Source organism: Neofelis nebulosa, chromosome 11 (assembly GCF_028018385.1).
Source record: "Neofelis nebulosa isolate mNeoNeb1 chromosome 11, mNeoNeb1.pri, whole genome shotgun sequence".
In the NCBI taxonomy this organism is placed as follows: Eukaryota; Metazoa; Chordata; class Mammalia; order Carnivora; family Felidae; genus Neofelis; species Neofelis nebulosa.
In genome coordinates, this window is record NC_080792.1 from 20,211,025 (window position 1) to 20,233,931 (window position 22,907).

The 22,907-nt window shown below is 39.8% G+C and overlaps 1 protein-coding gene across 26 annotated transcripts in view; it reads left to right on the plus strand.

The window, feature by feature from the left end:
• Positions 1-22,907, plus strand: part of TCF4 (transcription factor 4) — a 356,945-nt gene that overhangs the window by 103,192 nt on the left and 230,846 nt on the right. For 25 of the 26 annotated variants that reach the window (XM_058692003.1, XM_058692006.1, XM_058692012.1 and 22 more), the window contains 2 exons: positions 19,386-19,447; positions 22,280-22,376. In XM_058692003.1, coding sequence (XP_058547986.1) covers positions 19,386-19,447; positions 22,280-22,376 — 159 coding nt within the window. Of the gene's footprint in view, positions 1-5,942; positions 5,962-19,385; positions 19,448-22,279; positions 22,377-22,907 lie in introns of those variants that run through there. The other variant, XM_058692018.1, reaches the window with a different exon arrangement.

Genomic DNA, 22,907 nt, shown 5'->3' on the forward strand with positions numbered 1-22,907 from the left:
CCACTTGGAGGAGGGGTGGCTACTGAAAACAAACAAAACAGCACCCCCCTCCCCCCACAGTTCTGTTAAGAGGGAAGAAGATGTTCGGAATGGATATTGGGTAGACAGAACTAATGGTGTCATTGCATCTTTTGACAAACTAATGTTTAGAATAAAGTAGAAGAAATGCTGTTTGCCTTTTTACAATCCAGCTAAATCTGTGTTATATTCTGTACCACCGCACACAGGAGACACTCATGTGCTTAAGGCTATGTAAGTGAACTTTTAGAATAGATTTTCCATCCACAAGGGGACTGGTCTCCACTGCTTCCCTCTCAGTTTACTTCTGGCCCCTTCTGTCATGCACAGTCAAGAGAAAGATGAGGTTTTAGGAACTGGCAGAGTGTGTGCAGTTTGCCTAAGCTGTCCATGATTTACAGTAACACTTTTCTTCATTGGCGGGTTAATTGTTCATTGACTTGTATGTCTTCTTATCTTTGAGAATTTTCAGCATGGCTTACAAAGTAATATGTTCATCTCTTCCTATGTACTTTGAATTTAATGATATCTCTATGTTTCCATATAAGTAAGTGGGGAAAAATGTACGTGAAAATGCTTTTCAGAGTCACTGCTAATTTCAATAATAGAATTTTCCTCTGGAGCATATTTAACCCAGAGGAAGTCTTGATGATTAGGAAATTGGATTCTTAATGATTGATTTGTGAGATGACAGATAACTTTCTACAGAGAGGATCTTTCATTCAAATTTGGGGTTCCAGCTTCTGACGGTGTCACATTTCTTTTGTGGCACAAGAAAAGGGGTGACAGCCAACTTGGAAAGAGATCGGGAGGAGAGATGACGAGTTCTCCTCCCAGCTGTGCCAGTGCCTTGCCTGGAGGACTTGCACCAGCAGCCCCTGAGTTGCTCACACCTCCACAGTTATGGGGGGCGGCGATGCAGGCTGTGTGCAAGTGCTCGGAAAAGTCAAAAGCAGTAAACTGCGGTGGGCTGTTGATTGTTCCGACTGCGGAGTTCTGATTACTTTACTTGAAGCAGGACTTGAAATGTTAATGGTACCCTTCTCCATCAATGGGGAAGTTGCAGTGGGTAAGTTTTCAGAAAATGTTGCACTGCAACTGTGGTCTAAGTAACTGACATGGAATGCCAACCCCGCTTTCTGTCTTGCTATCACCAGATCACAGAAAGCTGTTTTACTGTGGAGGTAACAGTTGTTTGCTCCTCTGTCCTGAGGCCAATGATTATATAATATGTATCAAATCACGAGGGTGCATATCAAAGTGAGCATAAAGAGGCAAATATTTCCCTTTACAATGACCGTATAAGAGATTATTTCTGTCAGGGGACAAAACATACATGAAGTCTGACTGTTTCACTGCATTTTTACTATAGAAACCATGGAGCCTGAGATTCGTACATTAACTCCTGTCTCATCGTGTGACTGGAAAGTGTTTCAAGGTGTTAAGAGTACTGATCTGCATGTTTCTCCTGAGTCTTACCCCATACTTGTGTGTTTGTGAAATGAACTATTAATTAACTTGTGGAGGAAAATGTGCGCTAAGCTGATCTTGGTGGTGTACCTGTGGTTGAATTGCTTTAGTTAATAGTAGAGTCAAATTTTGAATTTCTAGCGTATGAGGTCATCCTTCTCAAAGTCATAGGAACAGTACAGAATGTTTTATAACCTGAGAAATTCTGTTAGTGTTTTTGTTATTTTCCTGTGCGCACATCTGAAGCGCTCAAGGCCCGGCCATACAATTAATTAAGATTATACCATGTGCTTTCTTCCTGTCTTGCAACATGCTGGGTACTCGGGATAGGCCAGAAAGCAAACAAGACACTTCTTGCCTTCATGTAGCTTATTGTTCAGTGGGGTAGAAAGGAATCACTTGAGAATCATAAACATGTAAAATTCCATCTGTGACAAGCCTAATGAAAGAGAAGAAAGGACAAGACACCTGATTTAGAAGGCAAGGAGAGCTTCCTTCTAGGATGATTCAGCTGACAGTTGATATGAGAGGGAGGGAAACAGGCCACCAGGAGTGTTTGAACTTTGTTAGGAGATTGCGGGAAATGGAAGAGAAAAGGTGGGTCTCTGGGTACATGGCCAAAATGGCTTTGATGTCCATAATTAAGAACTTTTCTCTTATCCTGACATCAAGGGGAAGATGTCGAGGTATTAAAAAAAAGGAATGGCGTGATGGGATTTGCATGTCCCTTTACAAAGACCTCTTTGCCTGTATACTGCACACCAGATACTAATTCACCAAAGGCAGTCGGGGCTCTGCCTCCAGTTGTGGTTGTCACTAACATATACCCCATCTCCTCCTCAGTGTGTGGTGTCCTTGTACTTGGCGTGGGATTACTACATCGTCAGGGACAGCTGTGATTGGACTATGCTGATGATCAGGGTAATCCTAACTCCTTTGCTGTGTTTTTTAATTTGGGTCATGCAGGTCTTTGTAAATCCATGCAGGTATCTCGTGGCTTTAGGGATTGGTTGCGTGATGGATCCAGTGAAGGCAAACTGAGGACAAATTTTGTTCTTTTGTAAACCGAACTCTCTGCAAGTAAGTAGAGGAATAAAGAAGTAAGTAGACCCAGAAATTGTATGACCATGATGGGTTTCAGCTTTGGGATGAAGGTTATAAAAAGGTGGCAGAGTGGAGGGCTGGGAGAGAACTTTGGTTTTGTTGATATGGTGGATCCATTGGATATGTCAATCCTAAAACCTGCCTTGTCTCCGGACTTTCCACTTACCTGGGCCAGTAAATTCTCTCTAGAAATCTACTTTTATTTATTTATTTTTATTTAAATTTTTTAAAGTTTATTTATTTATATCGAGAGAGACAGAGATGGCACAAGTTGGGAGGAGGGATCAGAGAGAGAGGGACAGAGAGAGTCCCAGAGAGAGAGGGACAGAGAGAGTCCCACAGTCCCTGTGGCACAGGAAGCGCACAGCAAGTGGCACAGAGCCTGATGCAGGGCTTGAATTCATAATACTATGAGATCATGACCTGACCCGAAACCAAGAGTCGGACGCTTACCTGACTGAGCCACCCAGGCGCCCCTATAATGGGACTTCTAATTAGACTGCACCTAAAATTACCTTTATTTATATGTCTCTGTTCTGAGCTCCAAACTCACATAGTCAGTTCTTTTGCTGCATCTTATACTTGGGTGGCCAATGGACACTTAGAACACAAATGTCCAAAATACACTCTTTTTTACCACCTACCCTAAATCTGCACAAATATCCATCAGATAAAAATCCGGGAATTACTCCTGACTACTTGCCTTACCTTCCCAAGTTAGCTGCCAACCCCTGTCTATTCCCTTTCCCCAGTGTTATCCTGAATTATCTGTTATCTTTGCTATAACAGTAGTTTCTTGCCTCCTAATTAGTCTCTTTATCTCCAGGTTCTCACCTTAACAACCCATTGTCCCCATGGCTACCATTTTCACGATGTAAATATGAAGTGGATGCTTTTATACTCTGGTGCCTGCCTAAGGCCTTTAGATTGAACAATAAATTCGTAGTACTTTGTCTTCCTCTGGCCCTGCCCAGATTCAACATTTCTTCGTTGGTGACCACTGCAACTTTAATACCTTTATTCTTCATGCTCATTGTGTGCCTTGCCATTCCCTGCATGGGGGATGTTCTCTTGTGCTTCGCTGCCTTTGCACATTTGTTTTTCTGTCCTTGGAAGGCTCTGGGTCTTGTAAGATGGCCAAACTCCGGTCAGGCAGAAAAGGAGTGATGATGTATTACCAAGATGACAAGCACCCATTGCCATTTAAAGTCACCCTTGGTACAGATGTCTTCTGGGATCTCAGGCTGCACCTTAAATCTGTTGATGTTTCCTGGCTTTTCTCCCACCCCAGGCTCATACCCAAGCCTGACGGTAGCTGTTGATAGCAGTCGTTATTGAACTAATGTCAGGGACCTCTTCTGAATCCAAGAGGTGTCTCGGTTCCTCCTAAACCCAGACTTACCTAACTCACTGCACTGTCCGCAGCTCAGCCCAGGATAGAGTAGACTATCTCGGTGAGGACAGGTGTACGAGAGAGCATTGATTTACAGATTATTCATAACTTCTCCTAACCCATAGGCACAAGTGTATTTCTTAAAACAGTGCAATGGGTAATGCTTGAAAGGGTGTCTCTACAGAAAAGATTGACTTGGGTGTGTGAAGAAAGAATGGTGAGAAATGAGGTATGTTGTATTGTTAAGAAAGTCAGCTGAGTGGGCGAGCAAAATGAGGAAACAATGGAAAAAGGGTAGGAGGGGCCTGCCTGAATTCTGATGTTTTTAAGGACTAGCTTTCTGTGTTCATGGGAATATATATTTGATATGCTGAGAAAAAGAAATCCAGATGCCCTTCACTTTTGTAAGCAGCATAGGTTTTAGTGAAGGACACACAGGCAACAGAATTCTTTGCCAATCCCTTGACATCATGAGGCCTGATTCTTCATCTGTGAAATGAGGATAATACAGCGTACCTTGGTAGTGACTGTGGGAATTACATGAGGCAGTTTGAGTAAAAATTCCTTACAATGAATGATTGTTTTCTTTGGTGTGGTGAGAAATGTTTAATAATCTGCTCCCCCCCCCCCAAAAAAAAGCCCTGATTTGTAATGTTTGCCAATTTCCATGGTGTAAATGATCTCACCAGTGCTGATTCTGAGTTCCCAGTGTGACGGTATTGAACATGGGGTTGGGTAGATGAGTACATAGTGCGGGCACCACTCACCAGAATGCCACCGCCCGCTTCCTCTTTTCCACACCCCAAACTGTCAGTATTTTGCATGTGGTGATTCTAGCTCTTTTCTCTAAAATACCATAAAATTCACCATTCTTTCAGTACTCAAATACTGCTTTTTACTTATGTGTCATTTTTCTCCCAACCTAGGTTTTATATTTCAGGGAGAAAGCGCTATTTTAGATTGATTTTTTTTTTTTTTTGTATCCCTTTGGTGTCAACTATCACACTGTGATATTAACAGTAATAATAATAAAAACAGGAGATATCTCCTCATCCCCTTCTTGAGACCCCACTGTGCCCCAGATTCCATGGTGACATTTCCCCTAAATTATCTTCAGTCATCTCAACAATGCTGGAGGGTGGATGCCATCATTCCCATTTTACAGATGAGGACACCCAGAATCTGAGATGTTAAAGAATTTCTCCCAAATCACACAAGTATCAAGCCGCTCAACACTTATGGCTGAAAGATAGTGGCTGGAAAAAAAAAGAATGGCTAATGAATGTATTGGATTTATTTTCTTGAGGCAGACAAGACTGAGCAGCCTGAGAACATTTGGTGCTCAGAGGGAGGAAATGCTAAGAGGGGAAAACAAGTCTGAAAGGGAGAGAAGGAAAGTTCAAAGGCCAATTTCCCCTGCCTCACAATTCTGACTAGTGCCAGCTCTCTAACTGCGTATGTTTGCTTTGCTTGGAAGATGGAATCATAGCGCCAGAATTCTCGGAAGTCTGTTTTGGAGGGTGCATTAGTCAGGGTATGCTAATTGCTGGAACAAGCAACCCCCAAACTTTAGTAGCTTAACACAGCAAAGGGTTATTTCCCGCTGGTGTCACAGACCCGTGGAGGTAGGCTGTGTGGCCTGCGGTCAGTTCTTGGGTCTGGGTTCTTTCATTCCTTAGCTCTGCCATCCCCTGGGGCCAATGGGATTCACTAGATTCTCTGTATCCAGCAGAACAAAGAGGAAAGAGAAAGCGCTTGGAGAATCACAGGAGGTTTTAGAGGCCAGGCCTGGAGGCAAGCATTACTGCCGCTCACCTTCTATTGGCCAGGTCTTAGTCACATGGTCCCACCCGACCGCAGAGGAGGATGGGAGAACTCGACTTCCTGTGTGATCGGGCGCAGGAAGCAACGTGGGCTGAGGAACACGGCCTCGTATCCCGGGGCCCCGGAAGTTTGGTGACCAGTCGATTTCAGAGGTATCGGATTTTCACCGAGGCACTAGCGCGTAGAGCAGCCTCCGGTAGACGTTGGGTTGGGGGCCTGCTGATGGCCTTTACCTGAGAAAGCTGTTTACCTTCTCTGAAAAGAAGGTAACAGTGCATTTCAGGACTCCCTTAGGACACTGAAGGGAGTCCCGAAGGTGGGCTGATCGGTTCGCCAGAAGTGGATATCCAAATAAGAGCTACCGCTCATAGGTTTAAGTTGAAACCTGCAATACTGCTGAGAAGAAAGGAAAAAAAGTAAAAGAAGGGTGGGAAGTAGGATATAGGCACTTTTTCTCGGAAGATCCGTTGCCATGCCCCGTGTCATTAAATTTCGTTCCTTTCAATGAAGCCATTTGTATAAATCACGTGGGGGCTTGCCATAAACTGAATATGTAATATTAATTTTTTTTACCTTAAGGACTGTAATGTGTTTTGATTGTAGAACTGATCATTATTATTATTTCTCATGTCTAAAGCTGATTAGATCTCGTTAACTCTATCTAATGGTGAACTTTCTCAGAGCCACTGCTCTGCAGGGTCTCGCACACTGCCTTTAGTTAAAAGTGGTGGGGGGAAAAAGAAAGCTGAGGGGTGGATGTGCCTTTTAATAATAAATTACAATACAGTTGATGCAATGAGGAGAATTCATTTTGTCTTGTTTTGCATTGTCCATATATTGCTTTGATTTCAGTCTGTGTCCATGAGGCTTGCGGTATTTCTTACTTTGGCGTTCTTGTTTGTAACTGCAGATGTAGCGGTTTCTTTTGTGTACCGCTTGCCTCCCAGAATTTGGCCCAGCAGTTTTGAGTAGCTGAACGATTTATCGAGGACAGATCAGCTGAAATGTGGCTCAACTTTAGTAAAGCAGAAGGAATGACATAAGGTTAGGTGACTGATGTGTGAGTTTTTGAATTTGATTTGGTTTTACATGGAAAGGTTGAAGCAATGATCCATGTATTCTAATAAAAATCATCAGTACAAATCAAATAAAATCTGGCTTAGTGGCTATTTTCCCACTGTATCACTCATGGCTAGCCTGTGCTGTTACAGACCGCGTTTGGCAGGCACTGTTTTTTCCTACACCAAAATCTTAAAGTAGTATCGCAATCTTTGCTATGTTAAGAAGGCATCTTTTCTAATCAAACTTTCTGCTAATCTCATCAGATCAATCATTATTTTCTGCTGACAGACAGCTCTGGCTTCCCTGGACCCCTTCCCTGCTCCTTGTTTTCTTTCAAGATGCCTGGTTATTGTCATTCTTCAGGTCTTTGCTTCTATCTCCTTTCAAACGAACGACATTTCTTCCATTCCTGAGGAAGAGTTACAGCTTTTTACCATTCCGCTTAGTGAATTTGTAAGACCAGTACATCTGAGCAGCCCATCTCTCTCTGACCAGTGCTGCCTGGCTATCAAGATGGGCAGGAGGCAGGCCGCATCCAAGTTGCAGACCTACTAGAAGAAAACAACGGTTATTCCGGTGAATTTGATGCCATTAGGCTTAAGAAAATACCAGTTGATGCTTTCTAATGCATTTCAATTTCTGCCCCCAAAAGCTGGACGAGGAAATTCATGCAGATGAATTTTGACTGCCTCGGTTATGAGAGTGCCTTAAAGCACTTGAAAGTGAAAGTAAGAGTACAGCGTATTTGGGGAAAGCTACAGTCCATTTTTGTCATTCCAGACCTGTTGTCACAGCCCTGGTCTTTTTCAAACCAGTGCCAAATTTGTGTTGTGTTGGTGAAATGGTCTTGTGTAGGATTGCAGGGCAGCTCAGGGGGGACACTGGCAATTTTGTTTTCATTGCTGACATGATTTAAAAATGCATGTTGCTAGATACGAAAACTCAGTCATTGTACTACTATCCAACTTTCCTATTTCAGCAAGTATTCTAATAAACTTTAGCAAGTATTCTGTTGCCTGTTAGATTTAAACAGGGGAACGGAATGGCCTCTTTTATATAGGATACCTGCCAAACGTTTGATTTTTTTTTTTTTTTTATGGTTTTGAAAGTAGTGTTAGTGTGCTCATACTTAAGTATGCAGCTTCTTTGAATCCAGCTTCACACTTTCTATGATTCGAGATAAATCATTTAAAACGAGATGAATATAAAACACATTTTGGAAAGCAGAAAGCGGAAAACAAAAGTGTGGTTCCATTACTGTGAGATAAAAGCAAAACCCTTAAGTCACCGGCAGACTTCTCTGACTAGTCTGATCAAAAACAAGGTGATGTCAGTTGAACAAGTTGCAACATCTGGGAACCATTTTAAACACGATCATTCTATCAAGAAGCTATTAGTAGATTAAAGTGTGTGTAGTATATTTGTGTGTGTATGCTGATTTTACACACACACACCCACACACACAAATTATAAGCGCCATAAGAAAAACCTTTGCCCGTGTCTGCCAGGCATCTGGCTGAAATGGAATTGTGAGGAAAATTTTCTAAGCATTTACAAGTCAGAGTTGAAATCCACCAGCACTGTTCAGTTTATAAAATGACATGGGCTTCACCCCAAGGTTAGAGGGACTATTATCACCTTCTATCGATAACAGTAAGGTAACTCACTCAATATTGTATGAGACGCATATGTTCTATCAGATGGCCAAGTTCCACTTACAGTCTTTTCTGTCCTCAAGCTTTTCTCTTCAGTTTTTGTTCATTTGTATACCTGATTCTAAATGTGAGAATATGTGCTTTTTAATGTGCCAGTTTACTTCCCACTTTTAAAAACTTTTAGATCTGTTTCCCACTTTTTTTTTTTTTTACTAGCCTATGAAAACCCCACTTGATTTTTTTTCTGTCTGTCATACGTGTCCTGATGTCACTGTATTTGACTTTAATTGGGAAGTGCTCCTCCTCTGGAAGATCTTCTTGCGCAGTAGTTTGTATAACATGGTGGAAAGAGGCAGTGAACGAGTAGCCAGTCAGGGCATCATCCACTTCAGGATGGATTAACTCGGCTTGATGCATCGCACTGATTCACAAGTAGGTTGCTCAGTCTTGTCTTTTGGCTGAATTCCCTCAAAGCTAGTGGTCTGTCTTCATTTCTTCTAGTCTCTGTCCTCCCAAACCCCACCTAGGTCACAAGGCTGCCACTAATAATTATATCCACTGAGATGTCACGAGAACCTAAATAAACAACTGAGGAATATTTCTTACCCATTCTGATAGAACAGAAATTTTAGTAAAGTTTTACATTTATTGCCCTGCATTTCTGTGGTTTAAAAAAGAAACCCAGTTGACCACAGACCAGAAGATCGGTAAGACTGCCTAGGAAACTGTTACGGGTTATCACCGGCACAAGGATGGGGAAAGTGGGTGCTGAGGGAATCTTCACTTTTTACTTTATATGCTTTTGTATTTTAATTTTTTCCCCAATAAACACGTAATTGAAAATTAGTTGTAATGGTCTAGAAGTATCTTCCCATAGATTGGTGATTATCTGCACAAGGAAAAGTTGTAATTGTACAATGATGAATTCCCACAATACCTTGACCAGGTGATGAATATGGCAGATGAAGGGGGCAGACGACCCTGCCATCGTATGGTTCTGTAGGTGATGTCCTAGGAGAGACCCAAGGCCACTTTTGTGCTGTTATATTCACCTGAATAGAATCATGAGGAAGCATCAGATAGACCCAAATTGAGACACATTCTCTAAAATGACTGGCCTATACTCTTCAAAAATGTCAGTGTCCCAAAAAGAAAAGACTGAGGAACCATTTCAGATTAAAATAGATGAAAGAGAGGTGAAGCATAAGCGCGATGACTCATCCTGGATTTTGTTCGTTGTTTGTTTTTCTGTTCTTGATTAAACGCGTTATTGTACTTGAGGTCCGTTGTCAGTCATGGAGTGGTTTGCGGGTTGTCTTGGATAGTGGCGGCACCATGGCCACCACAAAAGGGGGAAAGAGTGACAAGTTAGAATGTGGAGTATGGGTTAGATGAAAGTATTATATCAATGGTCATTTCCCCCATTTCGATAAACTATTCTGCTTTTGTTCTTAGGAAGTGCACACAGCAGTACTAAAGTGATGAACAGACCTGGCTCATGTAACCTACTTGCAGATGGTTCAGACCCAGCAAATGTCAGCGTTTTAACTGCCTTGTAATGAAAACCATTTTAAAATTAAAAAGTAAAGAAGCATAGGAGAAATTTAAAAATATGTTTTGTCTTGACTTCGACCCTTGATCTTTTCCTGAGTAGTTTCCAGGTGGGGCCGGGATATCTCTGTTTCTTGTTTTTCATTTGTTTGTGTGTTTGTTTGTTTGAAGTTCCTGCAGTTTGAAGTTTAGTTTGGGGGTAGGGACATGGTGTAATGTCCTGTTCTTTGTGGGATTCAGCCTGGGCATGCGGTCTTCAGTTGACCAGGTAACTGACTGTTCTTTAAATGTCACAGAAATTAAATGTCCTTCTTCACATTCTGTCCTCTCATAATTCTGATTATTAAAGTTGTACTGTATGCTTGAGTATCAGCCTGTAAATTTAGGCAAAATGCATCCTGTTGAGCCCATTAAGTAAAATAAAGAGATTTTCCCCCTGATCCAAGCTATTACAATTTCACATTTGCAAAGTATTTCAAATTCATTTTTAATGGACTGCTTCCCTTCAAATACATGTGGAGATAGATTACCTAAAACTGTAAACAGTTTATGCATTTTTACAGATTTCTGTTGTATGCGTTTGATACTGATTTACCTCTTTTTAATTGCAACAGAGATAAAGAATTAGTAGTTTAAAACAGTAGGAACGACATGTTCTGCTGTGATCAAGGAATTAGATAATCTGGCTTGTTTACTTAAGGGGTCTGTATCTTGAGACTTTTATAGGGCAGTATTAAAGCTCTGAGCCTTCTTATTATGCCAATACCCAGAAGATTGCTTTAATGAGAAGTAAAGGGCCTTTTTCCAATTACAAGGGAATAACTGTATTAAGTTCCTGTGTTATGTCAACCTGCTTTGATTTGATTACTGCGAAAGAAATGGATTTATCTGTCAGTGTTACTTAATTAAGCCTTCTCATTGATGTTTTGCAGAGTAATATAGTGTGGTTTGCACATTTGAGCCTAAATACAAAGAAAATTGGCCTAAAACTAAGGCATGACCCCTGAAGATAACATGTGAGATTGATTGCTTGTCATTGCCAGCCGGGTCAGAGGCTGCAGTGTTAAACACAGGTATAAGGTTGGGATGTTGAAAGAATAAAATGAAAATCATCTTATAGGAGTGATTATTGGAAGCAAGAGGGACTGTGCTAGGAAACAGGATTTTAGGGAAGATTTTTGAATACTTAAAACTATGTGGCTTCACCAGTATCTGTTGAGCATCTGTAAATAGGGGGTGGGATGAAATGAGACTAGAAGAAACGGGAGAAGTGGACTTGGTTGAAGTATGAAAGGAAATAGAAGAAGAAAGAAGCACAGGGAACAGAGGCCATTTGGGAGAAGTGAACCATTGTGACAATGCAGAGCCAGTCCAGCCTCCAAATATTTCAATTAAGCCAGCAGCCCTTTCCCAGAGCCACAGGAATGGCACCCCAGGGAGAAAAGAGGTATGGGGGGAAAAAGAGAAGAAATGATAAAACTGTTACATGTTTTATATTGGCTCTTTTTCCCCCTGCCCTGAAATAAATTATTTATCAAGTAGGCATTTAAAAAAAAAAAATCAATGTGTATGTCTTAAGTCATTACGGTATTATGGACTTTGCAACATAAAGATCACATGTGTGAATTGAACAATACATGTATAATTACATGTACATACGAGTTATACAGCCTGTTCTATAGGAAATGAAACATATTTTAACTTTTTTGTTGTTGTGTCATGTTTTCTAAAGTATCTGGCTTTTATTTCTCACACTTTGTGCTGTGTATTTGTAAATACATCTTTAAATGTACCAAGCACCTCGTTAAAAACTTCCCCAAATATATTCACTTTTAATTTAGATGCTTTGAGGCTGACCTCTGTGATATTGGAGTTGGATGGTATGTTGGTTTTATCTTCAGTCATTTCTAATTGTTATTCTCACCTGATTTGAAATAAGTTAAGAACATTGTCTTAGTAAAATTGATCTTTGTTAAGGGCTTTTAGATAGGTTAGATTCCAAAAAGTCAAAGGAGGCAAATACAATTCATATTGCACGGCTGCCTCAAGATATTTGTGGCTCTCTGCTTTCTGGGTTCTTGTTAGAATGATGAGATCTTGGAAGGATTAACTTCTCTTTAAGAGGAAGACTCTGACAGGTCTAGTTTCAAACATTTGGAATAGAAGGTTGCTAAAAAATACTCATCTTTCCATGTTTCATGTTAGATTATTCAAATTGGAATATTATCCAAATTAGATGATCTTTGATACTTCCAAATTGTATGGATTGATCTAAAGACTTCAGGTTGCTTTTTTCCCCCCCTCAATTTCATAACTGAAACGTTTACTCAGCTTGAGTTCTCAAGACGGTTTAGGAATTTCAGAAACACCAACACATTTAAAATGCAATAGTTGTGTATTTTATTTTGTTGCTTTCATATAATCTTTCATGTTACATGAAAATGTATTTCTCAGTTTATAGCACTGCAAAATGCAATTAACTCCATATTTTAAATATCTGAGCTTATTTAGTTTTCATTTTTGAAAAATAGCTTGGTTTTAACTTCAGGAAAATAATGATTGTTTAAGGAGTGTTCTAAAGGACATATTAATGATTGAAGTTAAAGTTGGAGGTTAATAAAGCTAAAATATTGGAATAATTCTTTTCTGAACAACTTTTCCAACTATACTTTCCTCCTAGTGTTTTCATTTTTTACCTTTCTTTGTGCATATATATACACACATGCAAATAGATATTTATGTAGAGATACAAGTCATGTTGTACTTGGCTTTTTGAGTTTTCAGATTCATTTGGTAAAGAAATCCATTAGCACTCAGAAAGCCGGCATTGACAGCAATGATCTGAAAATGGAAAGCCCAGGTCTCTGTTCCTCATATCAGAAGTGTCTTCAAAGTTTTGTGAGATGCATCACCACAACCCTCATCTTTTGCTTGGTCAGCTTTGGAAAGTGCGGGAAGTTTCTTGTTAGTGCTCAGATCACTCATTATGAAGCTTATCTTATTTCTTATGGAAAAAGAAAGAAGCGATCATGGTTCTATGGACATCATCCATCAATATTTGAAGCTTTTCAGCTCTTCCTTCATCTGTACTGATACTCAAATTTGACTTCACATTACTCTACTCAGAGCTCTTATTATACTGGGTACTAATGAAAATGTGCACATCCTTAACACGCTCTTTGCTGATGAAATATTTTGAACTCTAAATTCATCTGGCACTGATGGAGAGCATATGCCATCTCAGTTTGTGTGGAGGGCTCAGCCAAGGGTTCTTCCTGGACTAGGAAATTAGTAGGAGCCACAGATGTACCCAGTCTGTGAGTCTCCATGATGGTGTGGAGGATATTTAATGGTGTCTGTTGTTGTAGAGCAAAGGATTTGAGACAGTATAGACCTCAACATGTTTCGGAGTGATTTTGTTTCCCTCAAGAACAAACTCCCAATGCATTCTGAATGTATAGAAGCTTTCATCAGGGAATCAATGTATTTCTCCAAGAGTAGTAACTCGTAGACTTTTAAAGCAACTCAGAAAAACCACTTTAGTTTTCTGACTTCATGAAACTCTAGGGCCTTGGGCACTTGGCATGATCTGGGCTCTAAGTGTGGAAAGGACCAATACACAACTCTAATTATCCCAAATCAACAGTTAGGTAACTAACAGTTGTTTATTTCAAGTCAAGGTTAAACCTGTATACCATTTAGCCTGTGTTCTTAGGTTGGGTCTCAGGTCCGCATACATAACTTTTGACAGCATATCATTTATACAGAACACAAACGTATGTTGCAGTCGTGAGATATGAAGGGGATATTCTGAAGGTAAATTAAGTCACTAAACAAATCTAACATGTACTGAATTCTTACTGTGATTTTGCTGTAGAGGTTTACGAAGAAGGTGGGATTTGTTTACTCTAAACATCTTGGCTGTTTCTAAGATCCAGGAGAATGTTTGAAAGTCCCTGACCTGTTTAGCAGAACTAAGAGTTATAAGAAATAACTTAGTTTAGCAGAACTAAGAGTTATTTCTTTGAATAAATCATAATTTTACCGATTTATGTGGTTTGATTATCTTAGATTTTGGAGCATACTATTAAGTTATGCTCTCATGGGTAGGTGTTGGTTACTGAGAATTTGCTATGGGCTAAGTATTCCCCTAAGTGTTTAACAAATATTAATTAAGTTATTTACTTTAACAATAACTCCTTGAGATTGGAAATCCTATTATCCCTGTTATCTCCTGTTAGATACCTACTTTGGATGGGTTTTTGTTTGTTTTCCTTGACCTAAGAGGCTATTCAATTTTCTAGGTTAGCAGATGTCCTTAGGGTAAAAATGTCTTCTTTTCCTTCCTGGGTTCTAGCTTTCACTTTGATTTTGACTAGATAATTCCTTATTATCTTGTCAGTTTATTAGCATTTTAAAGAAGATTTTTAAAAATTTACCCATCATTTTTAGTTCCTTGTGAGAGAGTTGTCCAAATATACTAGCCTTCTCTATTTCCAAGAATGGAACTCAAACCCACTTATAGTTGACAAAAGTGAGTTCAGAGAGGCCAGTGACTGGGTCAGACCAGTGAGCTGGCTAATGCAGAGTGGTTGGTAAAATCTGAGTCTCTCTTCCAACTCCCAGAGCTGTGTTTTCTGAGACTTTCCCAGTCTATCTGATAGTTTCGATCTTGCACATAAACAAAGTAGAGATTTGAGGATTCAGATCATAAGTTTAATGAATATGGATGGGGAATCATAGAAATTAAAAATTATCTGTGTGTCTTTTTTCAAAATGGTGTCTCTGGCCCTAGTTCTGCCCAATCTTTGCTTTTGTGTTTTGATGCTGAAGTGTCTGAGGGGCTTATGCAGAACTACTCTAACAGAATGAAATTTTGTGGATTGTCAGGTTGCCTCCTAAACCACTGTCAATCCCGTAGAAATTACCAAGTGTGTCCTTATTTAGGGTAAAATAAATTAGAGATGTCTGGAACAGTGGAACCCATATTAGTCTTTTGGAAGAATAATTTCTGCCATCCACTCGCTGTTTTCCTTTCCCTTCCGCTGCCCAGGTTATTGTGTTTCTATTCTTTATTCCCATCTTGGATGGAGAGTGATGGTAGGACAAGGGAGAGGTGGGAACTAAATGTTCAGACAGCCTCCATCCCAGGCAGTTTTTCATTTGTTACTACGTTGCTTTAATAAATTTCCTGAACTGTTTGTGTGCTTTTATCCCATACTCATTGTGAATCTTGTTCCCCTTTTGTTTTCCGTGTAGAATTTTGACCCGTTTCTAACAAATATCCAGTCCATCACAGTGTACATTTTGATAAGCTTATCATATTTCTGGATTTATTATTCCCCTGTTTTTATCTTCCAGTCTCTTGATTTCTTCAAATATTTACCCTTACATATTTGTGTTGCATATAATTCTGTAATCTTTTGTGGACCCAAGAATAGGCATAAACTCCCAAATGTTTTCACTCTGCCTAGGGAGACATTTGAGAAGTAACATTCAAGATGGTCATGGAAAGAAATGACGTTCTTTCAGGGAGGCATTTACAGTGGCGGAAAAGAGTACACCCTGGCTTTGGCGTTGACAGCACCTGTGTGTGCTGCGTGCTTGGGAGACCTTCCTATTCCGTCGAAGCCTCAGTGTTTTCATGTAAGAAATGGTGGTTCTGTTAGTGCATTGACGTGCTTAGCACAGTGTCAGACGTATATTTAAGCTCACTAAATGTTGGCTGCTATTGTATTTTGAGAGATGGAACAGTTCAAGTAGAGGGAATAAATAGCAGGTACAAAAACATGGAGGTACAGAAGTGCGTGCAGTGCCTGTGCATACCTGCAGACATTAAGGAATGGCCCATGGTAGGACACGTGCAGGTTTACTAAAAAGTGAGTCAGGGCAAAATGCAAATGCGTCTGGATACAGATGTGACAGGCCTGCGTGTTGAACGCTGTTGAATCTGGCACCCTCGGCAGGAATTGTAAGATACGGAGTGAGAGAGGCAAGGGGGGGTGGTGCCTCTGCTCTTGTGTTCCCGATAAGTCAGGCTGGTGGTTCTCAAACTGTGGTGCACATGAACATGACTTGGGGACCTTGTTAAAAACACCGTGTTCTCGGGAGATCCAGACTCAGGAGGTCAGCAGTGGGCCCCAAGATGCTGATTTTGCAATTAATATACCAAGTGATTCAGAGGTAGGCTGTCCTTAGATGCCCTCGGAGTTGTACTGGGGTAGCTGTTGAGGAAATGCTCACTAACTGGCAGGCCTGATGAGGCTCAGTGGGAGGGACGATGGAAACGAATGACTTAAAAGCAACATGTTTACATTCATTATGAGTCACAGATATCAGTGCTCTTGCTTCTGTGGCTTCTTGCTCTGGATAAATGAGCACCAGTCATACGGGTACTTTTTTCTTTTTTTTTTCCAAAGAAAAAAGTACATCAGAGATCATATAATTGTTCTATTAGGTTTGGGAGAGCTAGAGATTGGTCCTTATCTTTTCGATCTAGCAGGAGGCCAAGGGGTGGAGAAAAGCCTGTTTAAAAGAGATCAGTGAAAGGGAGGAAGCAGAAAGGAAGGTGGAGCAGTGTGAGGTCAGGAAATGAGAAAGATAGAAAGGAGAAGGGATGGGAAAAGAGCAGTCAGATCTGATTGGTTGGGAATCTATTTGTGAAGGAACCCAGCCAGTATTTAACCTGTTTTGAAAAAGCTAGACTTCCAGCATTTTTAATTAGTGGATTGCTCGCTTTTGAAATTGCCCAGTTGGGAATACTCAAGTTTTGATGTGTTTTATCTGCCCGCTAATTAGCAGGCTGCCTGGTTGACCATCATTTTCCCTTTGTTCTGTGGACAGAAGATGTTTGTGAAGGTCTCCTGAAACGCTCCAGCTCAAGTTTGGGTTAAAAGGCATAAGCCACTGTGTATTTAGGAAGAGTTCGTGCTAAACTATAAGTTAAATTCTAGTACATCTTTTCTCCCAACTCGATTCTTCCTTTTTGCTCTTTAATGTAATTTTCCCTCAGCACAGGTCTGTCTTCTCATTCTAGACGCAGTTGAGACTGGGGACGGAGCATTTTTTGTTGTGGGAATTCTATTCTAACATTTATAGGGCGTTCAGCAGCATGCCTGGTCTCTACCCACTGATGACAGTAGCACTGCCCCTCCACCCCTTTCCCCGCCCCAAGTTGTGACAACCAAAAATGTCTCCAGACACTGCCAAATGCCTTCTGGGGGCCAAAATCGCCCTGGAGGGGAATCATTCCCCTTTCCTCCCTATCTTTGCCAACTTTTTGTGTTTAAATTTTTGCTTGAGAATTACAAAGACAAAATGGGTCCAAATGATATGAAATCTTACAGAATGTAGGGATTCAACTCTGTGCCTTCATTATGTTTTGGCCAAATACAAGAGGACAAAATCTCTCAAATGAATCTGGTCTGGCTGTTTCAGGTGAAAAGGAAGTGAAGACACGCGGGACTTCTGAAAGTCTGCACTGGTCGAGAGATTTTTGTCGTTTATACCTTTTGTTGTTGAACGTATTTGATTTTGGTTAAGGATGAAGGGAGCCATAGAGGCTTGCAAATACTCCCAAATCCAGAGGGTTTTAAGTCACTTCTTCAAGTATTTCAGTTCAGTCTACCCATAGGCCAGGAGTGGAGTTACAATAGCAGGTTTGGGGAAAGTGTTGCACCTTCTCTCCAGAATGGATGCACTTCCCAGAGCTTTCTTGATATTCCTTAAAGCTCACGGTCACGGAATTTAGCTGCCCACGGGGTGCGTGTGTTTGCCGGTGCATTATCTTCTGAAGCACCAACAAAGGGAACAGAAATATTTGTTTAAAAAAAAAAAAGAGAAAGAGTTCAAGTTTATTTATTTATTTATTTATTTCTCGAGTGTGCAGTGGGGGATGGACAGAGAGAGAATCCCAAGCAGGCTCTGCACTGTCAGCGCAGAGCCTGACATGGGTCTCGAACTCACGAACTGTGAGATCATGACCTGAGCCGAAATCAAGCATCAGATGCTTAATTGACTAAGCCCCCCGGGCACCCCAAGGATTCAAGTTTAGTGCTAATAGTAAGTTGTTTTTTGTTGTTCTGTGCCATCTCTTAAGATATTCTAAAACACTGTGTACTCCACTGTACCCCAGAATAAATCAGTTTTAATTATACTATGATTTCTTCTGCTGGTAATGAAATAGCAGTAATAAAGGAATAACAGTAGTGCATTAGGAAAATAAACAGTATCACTGAAATGTTAGGAAACACAATAAATGGGATTATGTCTCCTGAACCAGAGTTTCAGACCTCCTCCTCCAGTTGTGTCAGAGGAGGCTTGTGATGGCTGTCTGTTATCAACCATGATCCAAATAATAGAACAGTGAAACTTTGTATACTTATAAAGACCTTTCATCATCAATATCAAAGCCACTGCTATATATAGAGTGACTGATCTTTAAAACACTTTTATGTTTTAAGCAGTTAATATGATAACTTAGCTGTTACACTCATCATCCTGAGCATTCGCCGCTAGAAGCACTGACCGAGCATGTAGTAGGTCAGCATTAGAACTCTGCTGGTACAGAGTTCAGAAAAATTCAACTTTCTGGTAGTTCATCGAGGTCTCTTCACTATCACTTGGCAAGATAAAAAATGGCTTTAACAACTTTAATTTTTACATCTCAGTACCCAGATTAAGGATTGTAGTCAAGTGGTAAGTCTATTAAAATAATAAAAATATGGAGACAGTGTTGTTTTTACTTAAAACATTAAAAAAAATCGAATTCTAGTCACCTTGTAGTGTACTGGTGGTAACAGACCACTGAATCCTTTTCTGCCTTGTATGTATTTTGTTCCATGTCTGTTGTCTGGTGCAATAAACCTTGACTAGAGAACAAACAGGTATCCAAAAGCATGATGGCACAGAGGCTGCTAATGTTAGTATGAATATTTGCCTTAACTGGCTTTTGAAGTACACATTAAGGTTGTATTTGTGTATTTTTGGACTTATTTTTTCCAAAAGATCTTCTAAAACTTTAAGTGCAGTTTCATGTCTATAAAAGTTGAGGCTAGGAAACATTGAAGGATGGAAGTAATTTTGATGTTCATACCTCTGGTTCCTGAGGGTCCAGTTCATTTCTGCTGTGAATTTAAATGAGTTAATTTAAGTAGATGGGTCAGAAGCCACTATCATCGTGGTAGCCCCGTGCCTGATTCTTAATTAAAGGCAACAGGAGATTAATTTGAAACATTAATTTAAAAGTGCATGTACAAAAAGAAAGAATTATTGCAAGAAAGCCTAAAGAACTTTTCTCTTGTCCCTAGATGTAGAAGACAGAAGTAGCTCAGGGTCCTGGGGGAGCGGAGGACATCCAAGCCCGTCCAGGGTAAGTATATCTAATCTTTTTCCCACAACCAGACATGCCGCATATGTAAATTGACAAACTGAAGGTGAGTTTCTCTCTCTCACACACAACTGCACAGATACATATATGCATACTAAGTTTAATGAGGATCAGCTTGTGTTTGCAATTTTTTCCTCTCATTCTCTTATTGGATGCTGTTATTGAATTTGACACCTGTTCCACTTCTGTGAACCAGAAGAAAAATCCTTCATTAAATATTTGCCCTTACTTTGCCAGTTATTGATCCAGTATTACAGAAAGTTATTTGTTGTAGATGGCACAACTTGGGGAAAAGAAAAAAATCTTAGTATCCCTAGTAATGTGTTGGTGTAAATAGACTAGAGAATAATTCTGAAGACATAGTATGAAGTTCTGTCTGACCAGTATTATCTACATAACAAATCAGAGTTGATTTCACTTTGTAAGCATGAAATGTACCAGTTGGGTTCATTCATTTATTTGGTTTCAGATGTTTACTACTCTTTTTCATGGTTTACTCTCATGCCTTCGTTGTCAGTTTGGGTGTAATGGGAAGAGCATGGAATGGGGTGGGACTGGGGTATGTGTAGGTGGGAGTAGGCAATGTGTAGTTTTGTGTGTATGTGACCTTGGGCATGTCATTTTACTTCTTCGGTCCTCGTTTTCTGAATTTGTAAAATGAAAAAAGTGAAAGCAGAGGATCTTTTATGTTCCTTCCCACTTAAATATATATGATTTTATGTATAATCTGTTTTTAATGGAATCATTGCTAGGCCCTCTAAAATCCATGTCAGCTTTTCTAATATGCATATAAATACCCCAAATTAAAAATAGACTGAGAGCACATAGTCAAACAAACACGTGTCCCTCCCCCAGCCAGCTGTATAAATGAAGCATTCTGCAGGGAGGGAACATTTTGCTGTAAGTATTCACGTAAATTTGAGGTGGGGAGGGGTTTCTATTTTGGCATAAGAGGCAAGGAAGGTGATCAGGCTGTCACAATGAAGACATTTCAGCAAGCCACTGTTGTCCGTTTCCACCTGTCTTTTGACCTGTGGTTCTCACTGTGGTCTTTGTGGTGCAGCAGGGTCTCCAAGCTCTAACTTTGTTGAGCCATCGCACCAGCTGTCGGGTTTGATATCCTAATGCATTATATGGATGGGTTGAGGAAATCTTTCCTCCTCCTCACGTTACAGCCTGCACTTGCAGAAATAAATCCATTCCCCTTGACAGCAAGTGTAGGAGATGACAGAATTTCCCCCCGTTGTTTAGCTTATTCACACAGGGTTTCTTATGATTTCTCACTTTAACACACATGGTACTTTTGATTGTTCTTCTGAGAACAAGGTCCCTTAGTATCATCCTGACTTTTTTTTTTTTTGGTTTGCGGTGACTGTCCTGACATTGTTTTTCAGGGAACGTTTTGGTGAATGATTTTCAATCAATATTTTGTAATTTATATTTTTCTAAATTTAGGGAGTTTGCATGCGGCAGATTTCTGTCGCTGATTCGTACCGACCCATGCTAAGTCTGTGTTCTCTCTTAAAGTGGTGATATTATCAGCTACCTTGAGGCACGATGCTGAGGTTTAAATTAGATAGTGTATATTAAGCTTTTAGTACACTGTTTGGGATGAGGACACTTAATAAATAAAAATCAGTATAATACAGTGCCTGGAGTGTAAAACCCATGCTAGGCATTTAAAACGTGACATCTTTTTATACACTGATATATTGGCAGCATGAGATTGCAATATCATTCAAGTTAATTTTTCTAAATGAGGGACGGTGATTAAAAACAGGATTATTTGGAACCTTACAGGTTCCAGTTATTTTCTAGGGAAGTGATGTACAGACAGTATCTGTCTTTCTTTGTGTGGACAGATTCTGCCCTTTGGCTAACATGGCAACTGGCACCTCTGAGTAAATTTGACTTGGTCTTTGTGGGAGGTACAACCAGCTGAGCAGATCGACCCTTTTTTTTTTTTTTTTTTTTTCCTTTTTGGTTACTTTATGCACCTTAGTCAGAAATGTGAACCCTACAATATAGATGATTTTTACTTTTCCTGTATGTTACCAATTCCTCCATTAATAAGTGACTGGGCAGTTTAAAACCATTATTTTAATTTTAAATTCCATCAAAACAATGAGATAATCATAATAATGGCAAATTCTTGCCAAAAATTAATGTCTGCTTTTAAAACTTTTTTGTGGCATACTTTGTCCGAATCCAGAAGTACTAATTTATGCTAAAGTTTCGATGTTCATTCACAGTCCTGCTGTAGTAATTTTAACATTCTTTCATGTTAATTACTTGTGGAATGATCCAATTCTCGTACAACTATAATAACAGCTATAACAAAACATTGAAATTTCAATACTGTAAAAGCGAATGTTGTTTAAAAGGCTGTACTTCTATAATTCATTATAGGCTATGGGTAATTTTCCCTGATAGCACAATCTTGCTTGTTTTTTTTTTTTAATAATGTGGGCTTACTAAAATAATAATTTTAATATTTACAGTGTACTTTATCCATGTCAGGTGTTACACATACATTATTTCACTTAATCATGTCAACAACTTCATCCCGTTGTTTCTATTACTATTATTATTTCTAAGATTTCATAGCTGTTATGAGGAAAACTTGAAATCTGCAGCCTATAGAGCCTCTCTTACCCACTGGACCTGTGAAGATGGAGGTTCCTTACAATGAGTGGGAATGTAACTGGAAATGTGGACTTCAGTGTCTTTGGGTCACAGAGGTGTCGATAGGGGGTGTTTATATGCTGATTTCTTCATGCAGGATGAAAACTTAGGATGTTGTTTTATTTACAGAACTATGGAGATGGGACACCCTATGACCACATGACCAGCAGGGACCTTGGGTCACATGACAATCTCTCTCCACCTTTTGTCAATTCCAGAATACAAAGTAAGACTAATTTTAATTGACCTGCACTTTTTGAATGCTTGTATTTTACCATAGAAAGGGGAGAATACAGTCTAGACAGAGGTTCTGTTTTTAGGAACTGGGATCTGTAGCCAGTTCAGTCTAGTAATTGTAAATTGCAGAAAAATACTGACAGTTTATGCTTGGTTAAAGGACTATGTTTTATAACCAGGTGGAATCACAGGATTTCAGTGATACTGAATCGCTGTGGGGATTGTCTTCCTTAGATAGAAGAGCATTAATTCCAATTTCAATGTTGCAATACTTGTTTTCTGATTTAAGGTTGACAGAGTCAAAGTGGTGAATATTTAAAATAAAAATATCTTTGGGCCTGTCCACTAGCAATGATATATAGTCAGTATTACCTGTGAATTCTTACTAAAGGGGTTACGGTAACCCCTTTAATAATAGGTTTAGAGCGCTTAAATCAGAGTAGTGAATTCAAGCTGAATTAGGAAATCTGGTTGTGTATTTATTAAGGTGTGAGCTTTTTAGTGCTGATGGTCTAGGCAG